Consider the following 19,102-nt stretch of genomic DNA (forward strand, 5'->3'; position numbering starts at 1 on the left):
TTATTTGGGTGGGTTATTTTGTTTCTGTGCAGGGAAAATACTGACTGCTTTATTTTTACACTGCAATATAGATCTCACTTTGAAGTAAAACCCCACCCAAATCTAATTCTCTCTGCACAAGTAACATCTGCCCCCCCCCCCCCCTGCCGTGCACATGGTTTTGTCCATCTAAGAAGGATTTTGTCAGAGAGAGTGAACTAGAATAAGGCCCAATGTGACACGGTAGCACCCGGCTCCTAACACCCCCCCCACACACACACACACACACACACACACACTTACGCACACCAGCCTTGTGACAGCTGTGCCCTTGATTACAGATTTGACTCTTGAGAAAATAAATAAGTCACACGGCGCTAGGTCTGGTGAGTATGGATACAATTCTAGCACTGCTGTCTGTTTCTCAGCCAAAAACTGCTTCAGAGACAGAGAGAGAGAGAGCTGTGTGGGCTGGTGCATTGTCCTGATAGAGAATGAGCCGATTTTTCTCCAACTCTGGGAAGTCAGTGTTTGGGGGTGACACCTGATGTTTTTTGGGAGTGTCCAAATAAAAGCAGGTGTGCCCAGGCATTTTAAGGGAGGGTCTGTGCTGTCAGTGCCATCCACAATCAGCCTGTATTTGTTTCACACTTATGGGGCATACACACGGGGCAATTTTAGCCCATTTTCATATGATCTGACTAGTGGCGGGATGTTGTAACATCCGCAGCCCCCCTTCTCCGGGCATCGCATTATTAATAACGGCATATGCTGTAACGGCATATGCGATAAGAGCTGTCCCTTGCGATGCGGTGCCGGCACTGGACTTCTAGGTCTGTGACCCGGGAGTCCATCTGCGCATGTGCAGAGTGACGTGCCGGCCGCAGGGCATGCTGGGAGGGATCCGTGACGGATCCCTCAAACAGCGCTGCGGTAGGAAGCCCATAGGCTTCTGCAGGGAATTGCCAGCTTTTGCTGACAATTCCCTCTGCAGCGCTGCGGAGGCACAGTACAGCATACAGAAATGCGGTAAAAACCCCGATAACGGGGTTTTTACTGCATGTCTGTGATAGAGAATCGCTCCCTAGATGAGAAAATGACTCTCCATCACTCCATGTATAGGGGCCATAGCAACAGTGATGCGTGGGCGTGGCCCTGCGTGTTACTATTGCAGGGTTATTAACCCCTTACCGACGCAGCCTGTTTTTGCCTTCCTGACAGAGGCCTTTTTTTTAAATCTGACATGTATCACTTAAGTGGGGATAACTTTTTTTGCTTTTACTTATCCCAGTGATTTTGAGATTGTTTTCCCGTGACACATTGTAATTTTAAATTAGTGGTAAATTTTGCTATTTGCAAAATGTAAAATTTTCTGCTTGTGAGACAAATAATCATACCACTCAAAATAGTTAATAACTAACATAAACCATATCTAAACTTTATTATTACATCATTATTTCAACCTCCTTTAATTTTTTTGGACACTAGGGGGCAGCAGAGTCTAAATTTTACACATCACACATTAAACGTTGCTTTTGGCTGTTCACGTTTGAACAGCCAATCGCAGCGATCGCCCATGACGGGGGGCATCGCTGCCCCCCCTGGGCAATGAGGGAGGATGTCTGCTGTCAGGGACATCAGACATCGTCCCTCTGTCACCGTGTCTGTAGACGCGGTGACAATTCAAAGGCATGACGTACATTTATGCCATGTGTCGGGAAGTACATCCCGACCATGACGTAAATGTACGTCAAATGTCGGGAAGGGGTTAAGATCCTGCATGTAGGATAAATCTAGTCAGATCGCCAGTCAGGGCAAGTGTTCTCACTGGAGTACACTGGCCCTGACAGATCGCTCAGCACAGTGACCCCATGTGTGGGCCCCATAACATTTGCACAGAATGGAAAAATAATTGTGTATGTGTGTGTGTATGTATGTATATATAAAAACCTGCATTGCATTGATTTGTAACAGTTATGGGGCGGGATTCTCTAATAACCCCCAGTGCACATCGCTGGCATTCGCATTGTTAATAATCGCATATGCAGTAACATAAGCGATTATTAACTCAAATGCGATGGCCTGCGATGTGCTGTGGGTCTCCCCTCCCTGCCTGCACCCTTACACGGCTGTAAGGGCTCCGTTTCCTCCTCCCTGCACTCGGAAGTGGTGCAGGCAGGAGGAGATCACTGGTCCGGGCAGCACAGCAGGAGGCTGCCCGGACACAGGTGAGGGGGGTGCGTCGCAAATCAGCGGGGGGTACGCGGGGCGGCGGGGGACGCGAAGGGAAGCCCATAGGCTTCCATGGGGTTATGCCATCTAGAACTGGCGTAACCCCCCGCAGTGAAGCCCCGGCGGAGGGACTTTGCTGCATATGAAAATGCCGTAACAACCCCAAAAACTGGGTTTTTACGGCACTTTTAGTTTGGTGAATCTCGCCCATGGTTTTAGTAGGCAGACCATATTTTCAATCATATAATATCAGTTACATCCTTCCTATTCTGTTTTTTTTTTTTTTTTTTTTTACAACCGCAAGTTTCCAGGGATGTTGCACAAATATAACATTTCTAGAACAAATATACTTAGGGTATTACAATATCATGGTACTTGGTATAAAGTTACATCATTGTCCACAGAGAACTTGCCAGAGGCATTGGAGTGCAGGCAGTTAGAATGGACACATTAGTAGCATAGCTCTGTGCACATTCCTCAGTGACTGTCTGTGTGTAACAATGAGGTATGGAGTTCCTGGCCCGGGTGTGACCGGCCTCCTCCTGGCAGCTCCGCATTGCTGCTGCCGACGTTGCCTAGGCAGTTGGACGCAGCATTGTTCCTGTGTTTGCAGACGCGGCACAGCTGATAAGGGAGTGGGAGCTGCTGGTTTGGCAGCCAGTGTCCCTGCTCATCGGGTAACAGGTAACTGCACCATGGCAGACAGCGATCCCAAGACGCCACAGGACCTCTCTGATTTTGTAAGTGTGTTGTCATGATCTCTTATACTATTCATTACACTGTGTGTTTTATCAAATAACAGGGTTACATAAAGTGTGTATCAATTGGTCATTGATAAAATATAAATTGGCCTTCAGTATTCTATGAGAATGATCAGCAGATTGTTAGTCACGATTTGCATGTGGCACTTCAGCTGTAGTCAGCTGAACAATTCCTTTAAACAAACAAACCCTGTCACCTGAATTTTCCTAATTGGCCTGTGGGCATGTTTGCCAACTTGATGGCATTTGCAAGAACCAGCAGTATAACTGGGCAAAGGGTCTAGCAATGTTTCCTAATTCTGTCCCCTGTGATCTCTGTAACCCAATTCAGTAATTTAAAGTAACATTAAAATAACTTTGACACACTTAGAAATCATCATCCACATTTATACAGCCGAAATTAATACAACTTTCAAGGTCAAAGTTGTAAGCATTAACATGATTATCTGATTCTAGTTAGGAATATAACTGAAATTAATACATCAATAGCAAATGTTTTCATAGGGAAACCATAGAGAATATGCACTTTTATTATTGCATATTGTTCATTATGTAGCTGTTCTGTAGTTTGGGATGATCCTTTGACCCTTTTTGATAGATTATCTATCTGTTGTGAGCTTTATTACTACAGGATTGATGTATGTTGTTTTTCTTAGGGATCTTTAAAGCTCTGACAGTGATCTTTGTTGCTTGCCTTGCAGGCTGAGAGTCTATTAAAGAACCTTCAGGAGAAATTCCAGACCATGTCAGATCAGTTAACACAGAGAAATATCCTTTTGCATGACAATGTTAATCATTATTATATCTACAGTATACACCCGGGGATTTATTTTATTGTAAAGAATATTCTTTTGTAATACAGGTAAAATACTGATTATCCGGCATCGTTGGGTCCAATACTGAGACAGATTACCAATTTTGCTGGATTATCCCCCAGCTTGTCTCCTGCTCGTACGGGGTCCAATCCTCTGCAATGTGACTCCCCCCCAACAACCTCCTGTCCCTCTAAGCCACGGGTGTCAAACACAAGGCCCCACAGACCTCGTCATGTGGCCCGCGCAGCCGCCGCCAGCCTTCACCTTTTATTCTCTTTTTTGAGAGTTTTTTTTTGCACTGCCGGCGGCCATGTTCCTGTGGTCTTTTAAGATGTCTGCGGCCACAGGAACATGGCCGCCGGCCGCCGGCCTCCACGGCTACGTGGAGGAGGGCCCGGCAGCCTGTTCCCTCTTATCGAGGCAGTGGCAGACGCTGGGTGGGGACGTCATGACGATGACGCCTCCCACCCACGCGTCTGCAGAGAGGAAGGAAGGCAGGCCGAGTCGGGGGGCCGCAGCAGGACAGGCCGCGGTGCAGAGAGTGGAATTGAAATTACTGGAGCCGCAGCAGTAAAGGAGCCTGAGGGATAAAATACAGTAAGTTACATACAAAAAAACAATATATCTGGTGGTGGTGTCATGGCATTAATTTTATATTATACAGGGGGAGCAGCCTGTGGTGTCATTATTATTGTACATCATTATGCCATGACACCACAGGCTGCTCCCCCTGTATAATAATAATAACATGACACCACAGGCTGCTACCCCTGTATAATATAAAAGTAATGCCATGACACCACAGGCTGCTCCTTCTGTATAATAATAATGCAATGACACCACAGGCTGCTCCCCCTGTATAATAATTTGTGTCATGGCATTACTATTGTTATATTATACAGCGGGAGCAGCCTGTGGTGTCATTGCATTACTATTGTTATATTATACAGCGGGAGCAGCCTGTGCTGTCATTGCATTATTATTATACAGCGGGAGCAGCCTGTGCTGTCATTGCATTATTATTATACAGCGGGAGCAGCCTGTGGTGTCTTGCATTATTATTATACAGCGGGAGCAGCCTGTGGTGTAATTGCATTATTATTATACAGCGGCCCTTTGAGGGTGACCAAACTGCTGATGCGGCCCCCCGATGAATTTGAGTTTGACAACCCTGCTGTAAGCCCTCCCACAACCCCTTCTACATCTAAAGGTGCATACACATGGGGGAGATATATTGCTCAGCAATATATCATATCTTCCAACATGACCCTCTCCAGGAGGGACACAATGCTCTGTTCCTGTACTTCCCTAGTAATGCTATGATTACCATCACCTGTTTTAAACAGGTTAATTGATAAGAAAGGTGCTTCTACACAAGTGATGGTAATCCTAAATTAAGAAAGAAGTACAGGAACAGAGCATTGTGTCTCTCCTGGAGCGGGTCATGTTGGGAGGTATGATATATTGCTCAGTGTCTCCTTTTCATTAGCGACCAGAGATGGTGCCGCAGAGGTAAACAGCTGGTTGCAGGAGCAAGCTCCTGCGACCAGCGATTAGAAAGGGGCTGAAAACGATTTATCGCCGGTGAACACTCCAATCGCTGGCAATATGGTCGCCAGCGATCATATTCCCAGCGATTGCAGCCCCTATCGCAGCCGTGTGTACACGGATTAACACCCGCCATATCCTACCTCCACCCTGGCACCTGATGTGTCCAGATTAAAGGAGATTCCAGACCATCAGGTGCTGGAAATTCGTTTTTCTACTTGTATCATGAATCACAGTAGCTCTGATCCCACAATACATAGAAGATGTCTACATTTTATTGTTTTATACATTCTTTGGTGCCAATATCATGGGCACATTTTGTTAATGATGGAATGCAGTCATCTGTCAATAGGTTGACCACTATTGATAGACAGGCAAAAGCACTGGCGTAACTAAGCCACCGCAGCCCCCGCCGTGGTGGGGAGGCGCAGAGTAACTATGGGCGCCGGGGGGGCTGCGGTGCTATAGTTACCCGCTGCGCTGCTGCCCGGCCGCATCTTCGGTCACTGTCCCATCACTCGCTCCCGGTGCCGGCTCCTGCTGATAATGAAAAGTGACACTTAGAAAATGGCTGCCCCCGTATTGCAGACAGTTTTGGCAGCCATTTTCTAAGAGTCACTTTTCATTATCAGCAGGAGCCGGCGCCGGGAGCGAGTGACGGGACAGTGACCACAGACAGATGCGGCCGGGCAGCAGCGCAGCGGAGACTGGAACAGCGGGAGACTGGACGGGACAGTGACCGCAGATGCGGCTCTGTCAGGTATGGAGGCGGGGACGCCGAAATTTTTTGGGCGGGGGGGCGCAAATTATATAGTTACGCCACTGGGCAAAAGGTTGAATCATGAAAAAGGTTGACATAAGCAATAGTTTGACACGAAATAGGTAGACATGAGTTTAAAAAAAAAAAAAAATTTTAAAAGGTGGTTTACCATAATTTACTATCCATGTGGGTATAGAGTGAGGTTATAATAGTTTGCCGAGCATTGTGTTGACACCCAAAAAACATTTAAAACTCATGTCATCCTTTTCCATGTTGACCTATTGTGTGTGTTGACCTATTGCTTGTGTCGACCTTTTGACCATGGCAACCTAATACATGTCGTCCTTTTGCCTGTCGACCCATACCTGTTAATGACAGAGCATGTTCTATGTTTTTTAAGTTCTATAGAATAAGAGCACAGCATGTCCACTTTCAAAAACATAGTAAGCATACAAGAATATCAATATACTTCTGGTAACTGCGGTGTCTCATCTGCTGTTCCATAGCTCCTCTGGGTGTTGGGGAAATAATCTCCATTCATCGTGGCAATAACAGGAACCAGTCACAGGTAATGGTATAGTCAGATATTTCTAACACATGGAACTGAAATTTTAATTATGAACAGTTTCTTATATAGCGCAGACATATTCCGCAGCGCTTTACAGAGTATAGTTGAACATTCACATCAGTCCCTGCCCCAGTGGAGCTTACAATCTATATTCCCTACCACATATACACGCACACAGACATTCTAGGGTTCATTTTTTTGTTGTTGGAAGCCAATTAACCTACCAGTATATTTTTGGAATGTGGGAGGAAACCGGAGTACCCGGAGGAAACCCACGCAAGCACGGGGAGAATATACAAACTCCGCACAGTCAGGGCCATGGTGGGTATCGAACCCTTGACGTCAGCGCTGTGAGACAGTAATGCTAACCATTACACCGTCCGTACTGCACAAATCAAAATCATTAGTTGTACATAGATAACCATGAGAAGGTCTATGGCCACCTCCACCCTTAAGGCCCCCATACACTAGCCGATTTTGGTCAGATTTCAGCCAGATCAGTCAGATCTGGCCGAAATCGGACCAAAATCGCCTAGTTTTGATGTCCCCTCAGATCCGATGCGCGGTCCCGTGCGCATCGGATCTGCGTCGGGTGGTCGGACCTGCTGCACGTCCGACCACCCGACTTGGGACCTAGTGGGGCGGCGCTGCGGTGGAGGGAGCAGGGGGGGCTGGGGACGCGGCGCGGCTGCGGGGGACACAGGCGGCATAGAGCCGGGCAGGGGGAGCCGGCCGGGAGCTGTCAGTAACGAATAAAAAAAAAAAAGCCCATACAATGAATGGGCGGCCTGTGATTGGCTGAGCGCTCTCTCAGCCAGTCAGCAATTGGCTGAGAGAGCGCTCAGCAGCCAATCACAGGCTGCCCATTCATTGTATGGGCTTTTTTTTTTTTATCCATTACCGACAGCTCCCGGCCGGCTCCCCCTGCCCGGCTCTATGCCGCCTGTGTCCCCCGCAGCGTCCCCAGCCCCCCCTGCTCCCTCTACCGCCTCGCACAGACGCTGTCCCCCGCAGCGGGGGACACAGACGTGTCCCCCGCAGCGTCCCCAGCCCCCCAGCTCCCACCTCTGTAGCCCCCCCCCCCCTGCTCCCCGGGTTTTTTTACATGTGATAAATCGAGACGATTTATCACATGTAAAAAATGGCACATCAAGTGCCAATCTAATCAAGCTCCCCCGGGGAGCAGCCGGGGAAGTTCAGGGGGAAGTCGGGGGCGACTTGTCCTAAGGACAAGTCGCCCTAGTGTATGGGGGCTTTTATATCTGCCAGTCACTTCTTACATTGCACGCAGAAAATTAAATGTGTATGTACTGCAACAGGAACTCTAAAGAAGGATTGCAAGTTGAGAGTAAAGCAACTAAATTTGTTCTGGGACAATGCATGTTGCTGTAAAGAGGATACATTATGCGTGGTAAATACTGGTTACTTTTGCATGTAGCCCGCAAATTTTGAACTTGAGTTTGGACTCACCCTATCAAAATCTAGGAGGTATATTTATTAAAGCTTCTAAAAATGAAAAGTGATATTGACAAGGCATAAGGCAATAGAGAAACAATATAATTAGAATGGTTGCTATGGGCAACATCACCTATTTTTCAATTTAAGAAGCTGCAGTAAATTTACCCCTAGGTCTCTCTGCAGGTTACATCTGCCCACCTGCAGTGCAACATGTTTTTACCAAAGTGCAGTTATTTGCTCTTTTTGCTTTGTTCCCACCTCAGCATAAGCCTTATTGCGTCCACAATGCAATTCTTTGAAATGGTGACTTACAGAAATTCTATGAAGAGAACACATAATAACATGGTAATACAACACATAGTTGTGACAGATCCACATAGAGGCCTTTATTTTCCTTAACATATTACTGGAAGAAATGGGCTCAAATATTGATGGACTGCAAAAGGATGTCAGTGACCTGATGACACAAGCAGGCATAGAAAATACAGATGACGTGGTGGTAAGAATACTTTCGTTATTAGCAATATCATACAGAGGCGATTAAATATATAGATGTATTGTGTAATAGTGTAACTTTAACAACCTCATACAAGCAACCCCCCACCTCAAACGTGTGTATAATCTGTGACATATCACCCTAGTTTTGGGATCACAATATTGTAACCTAGGTTTTAAAAAGGACAAATGTAACACAAAAACTTGCCCAGGTAAAAATGACTGTACGATCGGCATGGGCATCTTCAATGCATGGGAGTATAGTCTCTAGAACGTGCTTAGCCCTTACATTGCAAGATGGTAACTGGGCGGTAGATAGTACACAGACCGGCAGTAAGTCAACAAGTGGAAAAGATTGACCGTTAAATGATAGACATGGACTTCAGTCAAAAGGGTTTAGGGTTTTACCCATTTTCTGGCTTTTAGGAGCAAATACATGATCCCATACTTTACCAGATTGTTGCTCCAACCAGAATGATTGCACAGAATCTTAGTTTATATCCAGCTTTAGGGCTCATCGATGAGCGATAAAGTGGATATAGATAAAGTACCAGTAGTTTTTCTCCTTTCAAGTCTTAGCACATAGACCCCAGGTTGGGAACCACTGTTGCTGAGCTAAAAAAAAAAAAATTGCTACCACTTACACCCAACTCCATCAAAATCAGGTGAAAAGTGCCTAAATTGTATAAACGTATGGGCACCTTTAGTACTTATTCCAGAAATTATGTTTGATTCTTCAAAGCAACGAAAAATATCCCCACACTGAAATGAAGAATTAAATGCTAACATATATTTTGTTTTTGTTTCAGCACTGACTTTAAATGTGGACACCGCTCAAGAGGAACAGCGGATTTGTTTGTTGTATTTAAGAGTTTTCTACGTTAAAACATTTCTATATAATGTAATGGTGTCCTAAATCTCCACATTGCCATGCAAACAATAGATCAGTTAGAAGGCCTACAGATATTTTGCCTAAGGGCCCTTTCTCACACTCACACACACACACCGGATCTGAGCGGCCGGCAATAAAAAAATATGTTTTATTTTGCCAGTCAGTCAAAACCGGGATGTGTGAAAGGGCCCTTGGGGTGCTACCAGTGTTAAATACATTACACAAAATGGTTCTTAAAACATAGCTGTAATGTATAATAAAACATTTAGACAGTGGGACATCTCAGTTTTAATGACTTTCATTTTTCACACTTTATTCTTTGTGTTTATTATTTCACTGAAAACATTAATAAAAGATTATATTTTCATTTGTGAGCCATGGATGACACTTTATTTAGTATAATAGGACATAAATCCTTTGAATTGTCAATAGGCAGCACCCTGTAGTAATTGACATATTACAATTTTGTAACATTTGATTGATTGTATAAAATCCATGTACAGCCATGGTCAAAAGTTTTGAGAATGACAAACATAAGTTTTCATAATTTCCATTGCAGTTTGTTTATGGCAATTTACATATCCTGCAGAATACCATAAAGAACAATCAGATGACTTGCAATGTCCCTCTTTGCCGTGACAATGAACTTAGGGGCAGATGTATCATAGCAGCGCTTATCGCGCCGCTATGATACTTCCTGCTTCGCCTCAATAGCGAGGCGAAGCAGGAAGGGACATCGACAAGATGTATTAACATCTTGTCTGCCGAAGCGGGGGAGCGCTAACTCCCCCCTTCGGCGATGTCCCTTTCTGAAGATAGCGCATCAGTTAATACTGATGCGCTATCTCCTGTCCCCCGGCCGGCAGCACTGGGCATGCGCGGGATCTCGCTGTTCACGCGAGATCCCCAGCGCAGCCCACAGCTGACAGCAGGGACAGCGCTGTCCCTGCTGTTTAGATAGGGCTTCGCCAGCCTGATGCTGGCGAAGCCAAATCCGGCTTCGTGCGGAACGGTCAGCGATGCTGACCGTTCATACATTCGGCCTGCTATCATTTTGATAGCAGCGCCGATATGGACAGGGGCGCATAGCGCCCCTGTCCAATACCGCACGCTAGCTCCATCATACATGGGGGAGAAGCGGTATCAGTGCACATAACGTGCGCTGAAACTTTTCTCCCCCATAACGACGGATAATACATCTGCCCCAGTATCCCAAAACCATTTCAACTGCATTCCAGCCCTGTAAAAACAGGACCAGCTGACACCCTGTCAGTGATTCATTAGTACAGGTGAGTGTGTTGATGAGGACACGGCTGAAGATCAGTCGGTCATGCTGAGAGGGTGACCTGGCACTTTTGCTGAGCAACCTGCCTCAGCACACATCGCGGGTGTACCACAATGCTTTGTGCTGAGCAGGGCTTTGCCTAGATTAAAATTTTTAGTAGGCTTTACCTGCGGGTGGGGGGAGGGGGGGGGGGGGGGGGGAGGGGTATGGACATGTGGGACCGCGTATCGCTGTAGGGCATACCCACGGAATGATCAGTGCTCCATTTCTAATCAATCCCGGCCCTGATTCTGGTTACAGTTATTTTTCTACCAGTTATATGAACCTATTGCATAGACCAATCCAGTGACACTACATCATTTGTAAGTGATGTAAACAAGAATAAATATCCATACAATGCATGAACATATCCAGTTATGTTTTCCCCGATATGTTGACAGATGCGTTAACCAGATGTATAGTTGTTTATGTTCTCAAAGCAGTTGGTTTTGCCTTGTGTTGTGAAACCACGGCTTATATTTCAGTTTCCAATGTGCTAATCGCACAACCAAATGGTTTAGCATGCTTAGTAGATTGCTTTTTGTGCTACCAGTTAATGCGGCAGATGTTCTAAGCCTTAAGATGGATACACACCAAGCAATTTATACGGCAGATGTTCTAATTAGCCATAAGATGGACACGCACCAGGCAATATATATAGTTTGATTCTGCAGACCAACATATCAGACATTGGGTCGTCAAATTGGCTGTGCAGCAAGCCCAAAAGGATGACCCGGCAAATGATGGCATGAATTGGAATGCGGACATGAATTATATATTGTTTAGTGTGTGTGGATTGTTACATTGGCAGATCTGCTGGCTGGGCACACACACACATCATTAAGTGTGTACCCAGTTTAGAAGTGACAACGTGGAGAGAAACTACCAATCAGCTCATAAGTCATTTTTCAAACAGTGTATTGTGGCAGTTAGGGGCTGAATAGCTGGTACTTTCTCTCTCTCTCTCTCTCTACAGCTTAGTACTTAACCCCCTAAAACTGTCTTTGGTAATTGTTTAATTGACAAGAACTGACATACACCATTTTCATAGACAACTACAAAATTCCATATTTAATAACATACACACTACAGATGAGACAATTCTTACATAAATAAGGTGGTTAAGGCTTGAACCCTTGCTTTTGGAGTCACTCAGATCAGGAAGCTTGTAAAGCTCATAACATGTCTTATGTGTCCAAAGGTATGAACTGTAAAATTGTTCACGCCCGCTGAACTAACAGCTCGTGATGTCACAGTACGGCTTACAGCCCAAGTGGATGTATGCAAGATATATAAAAACAGGCACGTTGTCATCACTCCACAAGACCATCAGTATCTGTACTTTGTGGAGTAGTCCTTAGGAGACACCACTAAACCTCTGCCTTTTCTGGCACCTCTGTAAACAGTTTCCACAATATCAATCATCTCCTGCTTGTCTTCCATTGCCCAGTTTATCTTGTTATTGTTACCAGTGCCCAAATCAATCATAATATGCTTGTTCCTGTGGGAAGAAGAGAAAAGACTTTAAATACAATCTTGAGCAGTACTCATGGTGTGTACACAGTGTCAGATGTGCCATGCAATGCAATCAGATCGCATCGCACGGCATGCATGCAATGGCATACAATTTTGACTATATAGTGCAGATCTGCATTATATAGTCAATGCAACCAAGACTTTCTGCCGTGCGATACGGGAGTGCACATCAGAATCGTAAGGGTTAAAACCATTGTCGATGCCGACACAATGTTGACTATATCGTCAACATCGGAAGGCAAATTGTACCGTTGTACAATTGACATTGTTATGTAATCAATCTAGCAGTCAAAGATTGAGATCATAAAAAAAACACAGTACAAGCTCACAAATAACTACACCAAATAAAATTGAAATGAAAGTGCACAGTTTCATACCGAAAATGGTGGTAAAACATTACTCTGTATTGTCTCACTGTAACTGAACTCTCTACATTAGGCATGTCAAAACTATGGCCCTCCAGCTGTTGTGAAACTACACATCCCAGAATGCCTTGCCATAGTTTTAGCATTAACCAATCGCAAACTGTGGCAAGGCATGATGGGATGTGTAGTTTAACAACAGCTGGTGGGCCAGTTTGTACATGCCTGCTCTACATGAAAATGGCCCAAGCAGGAAAAGTCTGAATGTAATTGTTCCCCTCTATATTAATAAACAGAAGTGCAAAAACTGTATACTGTAATCCACAGAAGACAAATGCTTTGGCAGAATACTATCAAATTCCACTCTCATCACCCACCTGCATGTTTGCCCAGCATCAGTGATTTTACTTTAAATAGACAGCTTATTTCCACTGCTGAATATGTAATTGGAGGTTTCTCATACAGTCACACAATTCATTCAACTTAATAGAGGCAGTTATAATGTTTACAAAACCAGGAAGTGCTCATGCAAACACAGCAAAGGTGATACATCTTATTACTATAATTATATACACAATAAAAACAATGCATATTTTATGTTCACCTACTCGAATTATAATCGTGCAGGTAGTGGAAGCAGCTCATTTTTGAACACGTGCTGGTGAGAAAATAAATAACCGCTTCCGTGAAGTAAATTATGACTAGCTTCTAAAAGACTTTTCTCATTGCTACCCTTCTGATAATGGAATACTAAAGGTCCCCATACACCAGAACTATATTGTACCCATTCGTACAATCTTGATTGGTTGTATGACAGATTGTGTGCACACAATCGTGCAATACGCGGTCCCGCTGGTTGGGGGTTTGGTCCTCTGATCAGACATGCTACATCAGATGGGATTAGGAGCCGATTGCATGTGCTTTTAAGTACATGCAATCGGTCGATTGATGGCTCATACAACCAGTGTCATTTGAGTGGCAGTTTAGGTGCATACAATAGATTGTGAGAGGACCGGTCGTATGCAGCAGCTGGATTGTATGACGGATCGTATAAGGGATTGTGAGTACATTGTGTGTCTGAAAATCACCAAGGACTGCCGGGGAGTTGCAGGGAAAGTTAGACACAATCATGATTGTAAGACAGGTCTTTCTGATGCATGGCCACCGTTACACACTAATGGTTCAGAGGTGTCCTCACACACTACAGATGCACTAAAACAGCCCTTTCTTGGCACACCAAGTCCAGTTTTACTGCTAGCGCCAGGCACCTTTTACAGGTTTCTCATCTGAAAGCTTTGTTTCAATGTGATGAGACTAGGATTTAATATATATGTATACCAAATCCTATGTGGGACTAAGGGCCAGATGTACTAAGCTTTAAAAGTGATAAACTGTCAGCCAATCAGTTCTTTACTGCCATGTCACAGGCGGTGTTTAAAAAAAAACAAAAAAACAAAAAAACAGGTAGGAGCTGATTGGTTGGTGGTTTAGCACTCAATTTTATCACTTTTCAAGGCTTAGTACATAATTGTTATATGAAGTGCAACAATGCAGTGGACACATTTTTTTTTACTATGGCAAGTACCATTGTGCTTTGCATACAGACTCAATAGCACACAGATATACAAATGTCACATAAATGAATCAGTGCAGACTCCTTATACATGATACAGGGTGAGATGTATCAAGCTTCAAAAAGTGAGAAAGTAGAGTGAAAACAGACAGCCCATCAGCTCCTACCTGTTATTTTTCAAACCCAGTGGTGACATGGCAGGTACTGTAGGAGCTGATTGGCTGACTGTTTATCACTCTTCATTTTAAATCACTTTTAAAAGCTTGATACATCTGTCGCATTGTCATAAGGTCAATACCAACATTTTGACAGTTATGGAGACATGCTCACAATGTAGACATCTGAAATGTTGAAGTGCAAAATCCTGACATCAGGGTTAGGAATAAGGAAGGGAGAGAGGGAGAAGGCTACTCAGCAGAACTCATATCTCTGCTGGAACAGCTGCACGTGTCTGCCAGGACCTGGATGCAGCCAATGGAGATACTGCTGAGAACAGTTGAGTCACCCCTATACCACCAGGGTCTGTTTAAATAATGAGAATGTCTGCATAACCAAGCACAATCACATAAATCAAACAGTTGGTCAGATTGCTGTTGCCTAAGATCACCAACAACTATTGCAAGCACCCATCTAGAATTCCAGACATAACTTTGTGGGCCCCACAGCAACATTTTTAACAGACTTTTCCCAATGCTTCTAATGAGACACCTATCCACAGCAGTTAATTGTATGCCCCATAATAGTGCCCTAACTCATTTTGTGAACCAAAGAAGTGCCTTGGTTAATGTTATGTCCCATAGTACTGCATTAGTGCGTGTTATGTCACATTCTAGGGCTGCCAGTAAACATTATGTTGCACAGAACCCTTAACTCACTTTATGAAATAAAGTGCCCCCAGTTAATATTATGCCACACTACAGTGCCTCCACTTCATATTGTGCCACATTACAATTCCACAAATAATACTACTATATCATTATAATGCCCTCCAGTTCAAGTCCAAAAGCAAAAGTTTTGAAGGGCCACTATATGCTGAAAAAAAAAGTATACAACATGTAACTTTGACAGGGAAGGTTGATCCCCTCATCTGTGAGCCCCACAGCAGCTGCACTCCCTGCACCTATGGTAGCTACGCCTTGCATCCATTCAAGTCTCACAACCATCCTCCATACTGCCACAAGGCTCACCTGTCTTATTTGACAACCATTTTATTTATATCTGGACTGGTTGCCAAATTCACCAGAACCCAAACCAGATGACTTACCATCAAGTCCTCAATAACATTACCCTTATATATAAAAAAAGATCTCGAAAAAAATCACCATTCCAATACTGAAAAAAAACATTACTGCACTTGAAAATGAGGTCATTTAAAATAAAAAAAAAAAAAAAAAAAAAAAAAATTACTTCAATATGCAATTTCATGGAAATGTCTTATCCACTATAATTTGCAAAATTTACATACAGTAATAACAATTACTAGTAATGGGGTTTTCTGTATACAAGCCGCATTATGCTAGAATACAGAATGGCCTGACTGACAAACTGCCGTTGCCATAAAGGTTCAGGTGATCATTTTGGTGTCATTTTAAATGCATACATACAATAAATTTAAAGTACTAATTTTATGGACAGCGCTACACGGGCTTATGCACACGCATAGTTTTACCCTTGTGAATGTCAACCGCAAATACAAAGTTCCCATACAAATCAAAGTGTGCTTTATTTATACTGTATTTATTGACACTTATATGTGATTTTTGTAGTTCTTTTGAGTAAAGACCTCTAATAAACTATTTTTTGTTTACTTGCCATCTTCAGTGATATAGAAGCCACATGATTATACACAGGCCCAGGAGCCTGATTTAGAGATGGAAGCAGATTGTACAGCAGCAAAGAAGCAGCTGCTGTACACAAATAGTTAGTGTGGGATGCTTACCTGAAGAAGAACATCACAGTACATGGATCATATAACTCGTACATTTTGTTAAAATCGGGTACTTCTGTTATGTCCACTAGATATATCACAGCAAAGTTTTTTACCTGAAAGAAGAAAACAAACAAAAAATACAATTTAGATTCTTTTGCACTTTGCTTATATTTTCAGTTCTGTGGATACACAGAAGCTGCACTGCACATGTGCAGATCTGGGGCTGTGATGACGCTACTAGTGCCTCAAACACTGCAGCGCGAGTAACATGCTGCTGCTGACGACAATAAGCAGCAATCCAAGAAATGGGAGTGTGTCAGCTGTACGAAAACCAGTATTGCAAAAATAAAATAAAGCAGGGGTAAACATTAAGCACTAAAAATACTAATAATCAGAATAATTATAATAAATGCTACAATTTAACATGGTCGACTTACTCAAGGTCAACATTGAGAGATCAACAAAACTTAAGGTCGACATGTGTTTTTTACGTTGTCTATGTCAACATGGACACCATATAAATGCATTGCGATGCAGCCCATAACGGGTGCGATCATCGCACCGTGTATGGGCACCTTAATTGTTGCATCCTCAAGCCAGGCTCACCTTTTCGGCTATACAGTACAAAACTTCATCCATCTTCATACATGTTGGATCCCAGTCATGTCCAAAGCGGATAACTAACACACGATCTTCCTCGGAAAGGATGGCCTGGTCAACCTGCCAGCCATTGTGCAAGTGAGGAAGCATGTACGACATTTTGGCACGTTTATGTTAATCCTAATAAATGGGAGAAGACAAAGAAAATGCATCAAACCTTACAAGATTGTATGTACCCCATAGTGCCACATTCAGCAATATTAACCTATAATAATTTTTCCCACAGAAACGTTCACCAGTTTCACAGAATACCCATGCTCTGGTTATAGATGTTTCCACCTGATGAGAAGCTTTCTTGGAATTAAATCACTCAGCATATGGGGATACTTCACCACTAAGTGGGAGACCTTAACACACAGTATAAGCCATTCAAATGACCAAACATAAGGTTCAATTGTGTATAACTAAAAGTGCTACTAGTAACCTGGGAAGAAGTTATTTGTTGAAGACAAATCACCGAGCAACAGGAATAACAATGGGTTATATATATACCAGCACATGCTGGCGTTAGGGACCGCTGAGCGACGTCCCCTGATGGAGGGAAAGCGCTAATGTACTCGCAGGCTACGTTCTTGATACAATGCGGCATAAACCTCCAACACCTAACACAACTTACCCACACACAGCAAGAGAAAATTAGCTCGCCCGCCGTCCAGCCTGAGGGATACCGAAAAGAATGGGAATCTGGTAAAGCGACGGCGCACAGGAAACTACGACAACTTCCAGGATTTGAAAGAATCCGCCGCCGCCATGTTTGACTAGGGCAACTGAAACACCACGCCCTCTTCCTGACAGAAATATTATCAACTCTATTATACAGACTACAATCACTCACAGTCCCGCTACATTGCAAACATAACAATATTTTATGAAACTCCTATAAGAACATTGCTTACTAGACATGGGACTCACCTAATCAAAGGTGGCGGAAACATCATCCGGCGCACTGGAAGCAGCTACTACATAGTGACATAGGGCCATTAGAGAGTGAGATACTGGTAAGAAGAGACCCAGAACATCAGCTACTACCATTTCGGTAGTGTCTAGATCCCCTTCATTTTTTGACAATTTTCCCATCATGTCCTGGGTCCACGTATACCTGGAGGGGGAATATTATAAATCTCAAACACAGCCTGTATTATCATATGGAAGCTAGAAGCTGACTGGAAATTACTTTATCACTCGCCACTTTATCTCTCTCTCTCTCTCTCTTTTCAAGTCCTAGTACATAGTCATCATAAAGAGATAACCTGATATACATTGTAGCATGGTGCCAGCGTGTCTTGCCTTATGCCGTGTTACATTTGTGGCCCCGCAAGTTCGCACTGGATGGTAAAACATGTACAGTAGTCCCACAGTCGCTGAGCCACCACCTCTGCGTTCCAAAGCCTGTCATATGCAGCAATCAATTTCAGGGATGAATAAGAATTGAACGACGCAGTACTGCCAGCAGCAGCATATAGTACATTGTTGTGCATTGCCGCTACCTATAGGGTTATGTGCCTGACTGGTGGCAAGCCCTGGCAGGGAAGACGCTGGCACCACACGCTATGCTGGCATGGCGCATGCCCAGTGATGTCAGGGGGGAGGATAAGGCTGAGAGTGTGCGGGTGAAGTCTGTATACCAGCCTGAGAGGGTGAGTGTGACACAGCTGCAGGATTAAATTATAGTTGTGTGTGTTTTATGACAATGGATTGTATGTATTTAATCTTGGAAAAAGATAAAGTGCCAGCCTATCAGCGCCTAACTGCCATGTGACCGGCTGTTTGACAAACTAACAGCTAGCTAAGAGCTGATTGGTTGGTATTTTATCTCTCTCCAGGTCTTAGTACATTTGTCTTAATGTGTCTATGGATGTATGCTGTGCATTGAGTACAGATTACTCATGTAGTCTATGTAAATTAAGAAAACTCAATCTGAAATGTGGGGCAGTGTTGCAGTTACATGGCAACAATCACTGCCACAGGCATTCCCAGTGAATGAAGTGAACCATGGACTTGCTGATATAGCTAGAAGCAGGTTATAGCCAGACAGATTTAGCTGCTGCAAACCGACCTCTCAATTCCAGGTAAAGAATATTCTCTTCTATAATGATGTTCTCTAAAGGAAGAATAGATACCTGTAATTCTTTATGCTCTACATACAGATATTGACCCAAACAGATGTGGTTATAAAAAGTGTTGTAATATACAGCAACCACATTGCCTC

At 43.7% G+C, this 19,102-nt stretch overlaps 2 protein-coding genes across 4 annotated transcripts in view; one reads left to right on the forward strand and one right to left on the reverse strand.

The window, feature by feature from the left end:
• Positions 1-11,874: 11,874 nt before the first annotated feature.
• Positions 11,875-18,405, reverse strand: TXNL4A (thioredoxin like 4A). 2 transcript variants are annotated; one of them, XM_083187801.1, is made up of 5 exons: positions 18,181-18,405; positions 17,806-17,992; positions 16,840-17,013; positions 16,243-16,346; positions 11,875-12,333 (listed from the first exon to the last, which is right to left on the reverse strand). In XM_083187801.1, exons 3-5 carry the CDS (start codon positions 16,990-16,992, stop codon positions 12,162-12,164), a joined length of 429 nt encoding a protein of 142 aa, XP_083043927.1. In that variant the 5' UTR covers positions 16,993-17,013; positions 17,806-17,992; positions 18,181-18,405; the 3' UTR covers positions 11,875-12,161. The 2 variants fall into 2 exon arrangements, with proteins under 2 accessions (XP_083043927.1, XP_083043926.1); XM_083187800.1 differs by lacking the exons at positions 17,806-17,992; positions 18,181-18,405 and adding an exon at positions 17,510-17,656.
• The window catches only part of LOC146080462 (glyoxylate/hydroxypyruvate reductase B-like), a 29,348-nt gene continuing 27,931 nt past the window's right edge, over positions 17,686-19,102 (forward strand). Inside the window, exon 1 of one of the 2 annotated variants that reach the window (XM_083187797.1) lies at positions 17,686-18,530. The gene's annotated coding sequence lies outside the window, so the exon portion shown is untranslated. The remainder of the gene's footprint in view (positions 18,531-19,102) is intronic. The other variant, XM_083187798.1, reaches the window with a different exon arrangement.

Source organism: Crinia signifera, chromosome 5, assembly GCF_055691185.1.
Source record: "Crinia signifera chromosome 5, ASM5569118v1, whole genome shotgun sequence".
NCBI classification, from domain to species: Eukaryota; Metazoa; Chordata; class Amphibia; order Anura; family Myobatrachidae; genus Crinia; species Crinia signifera.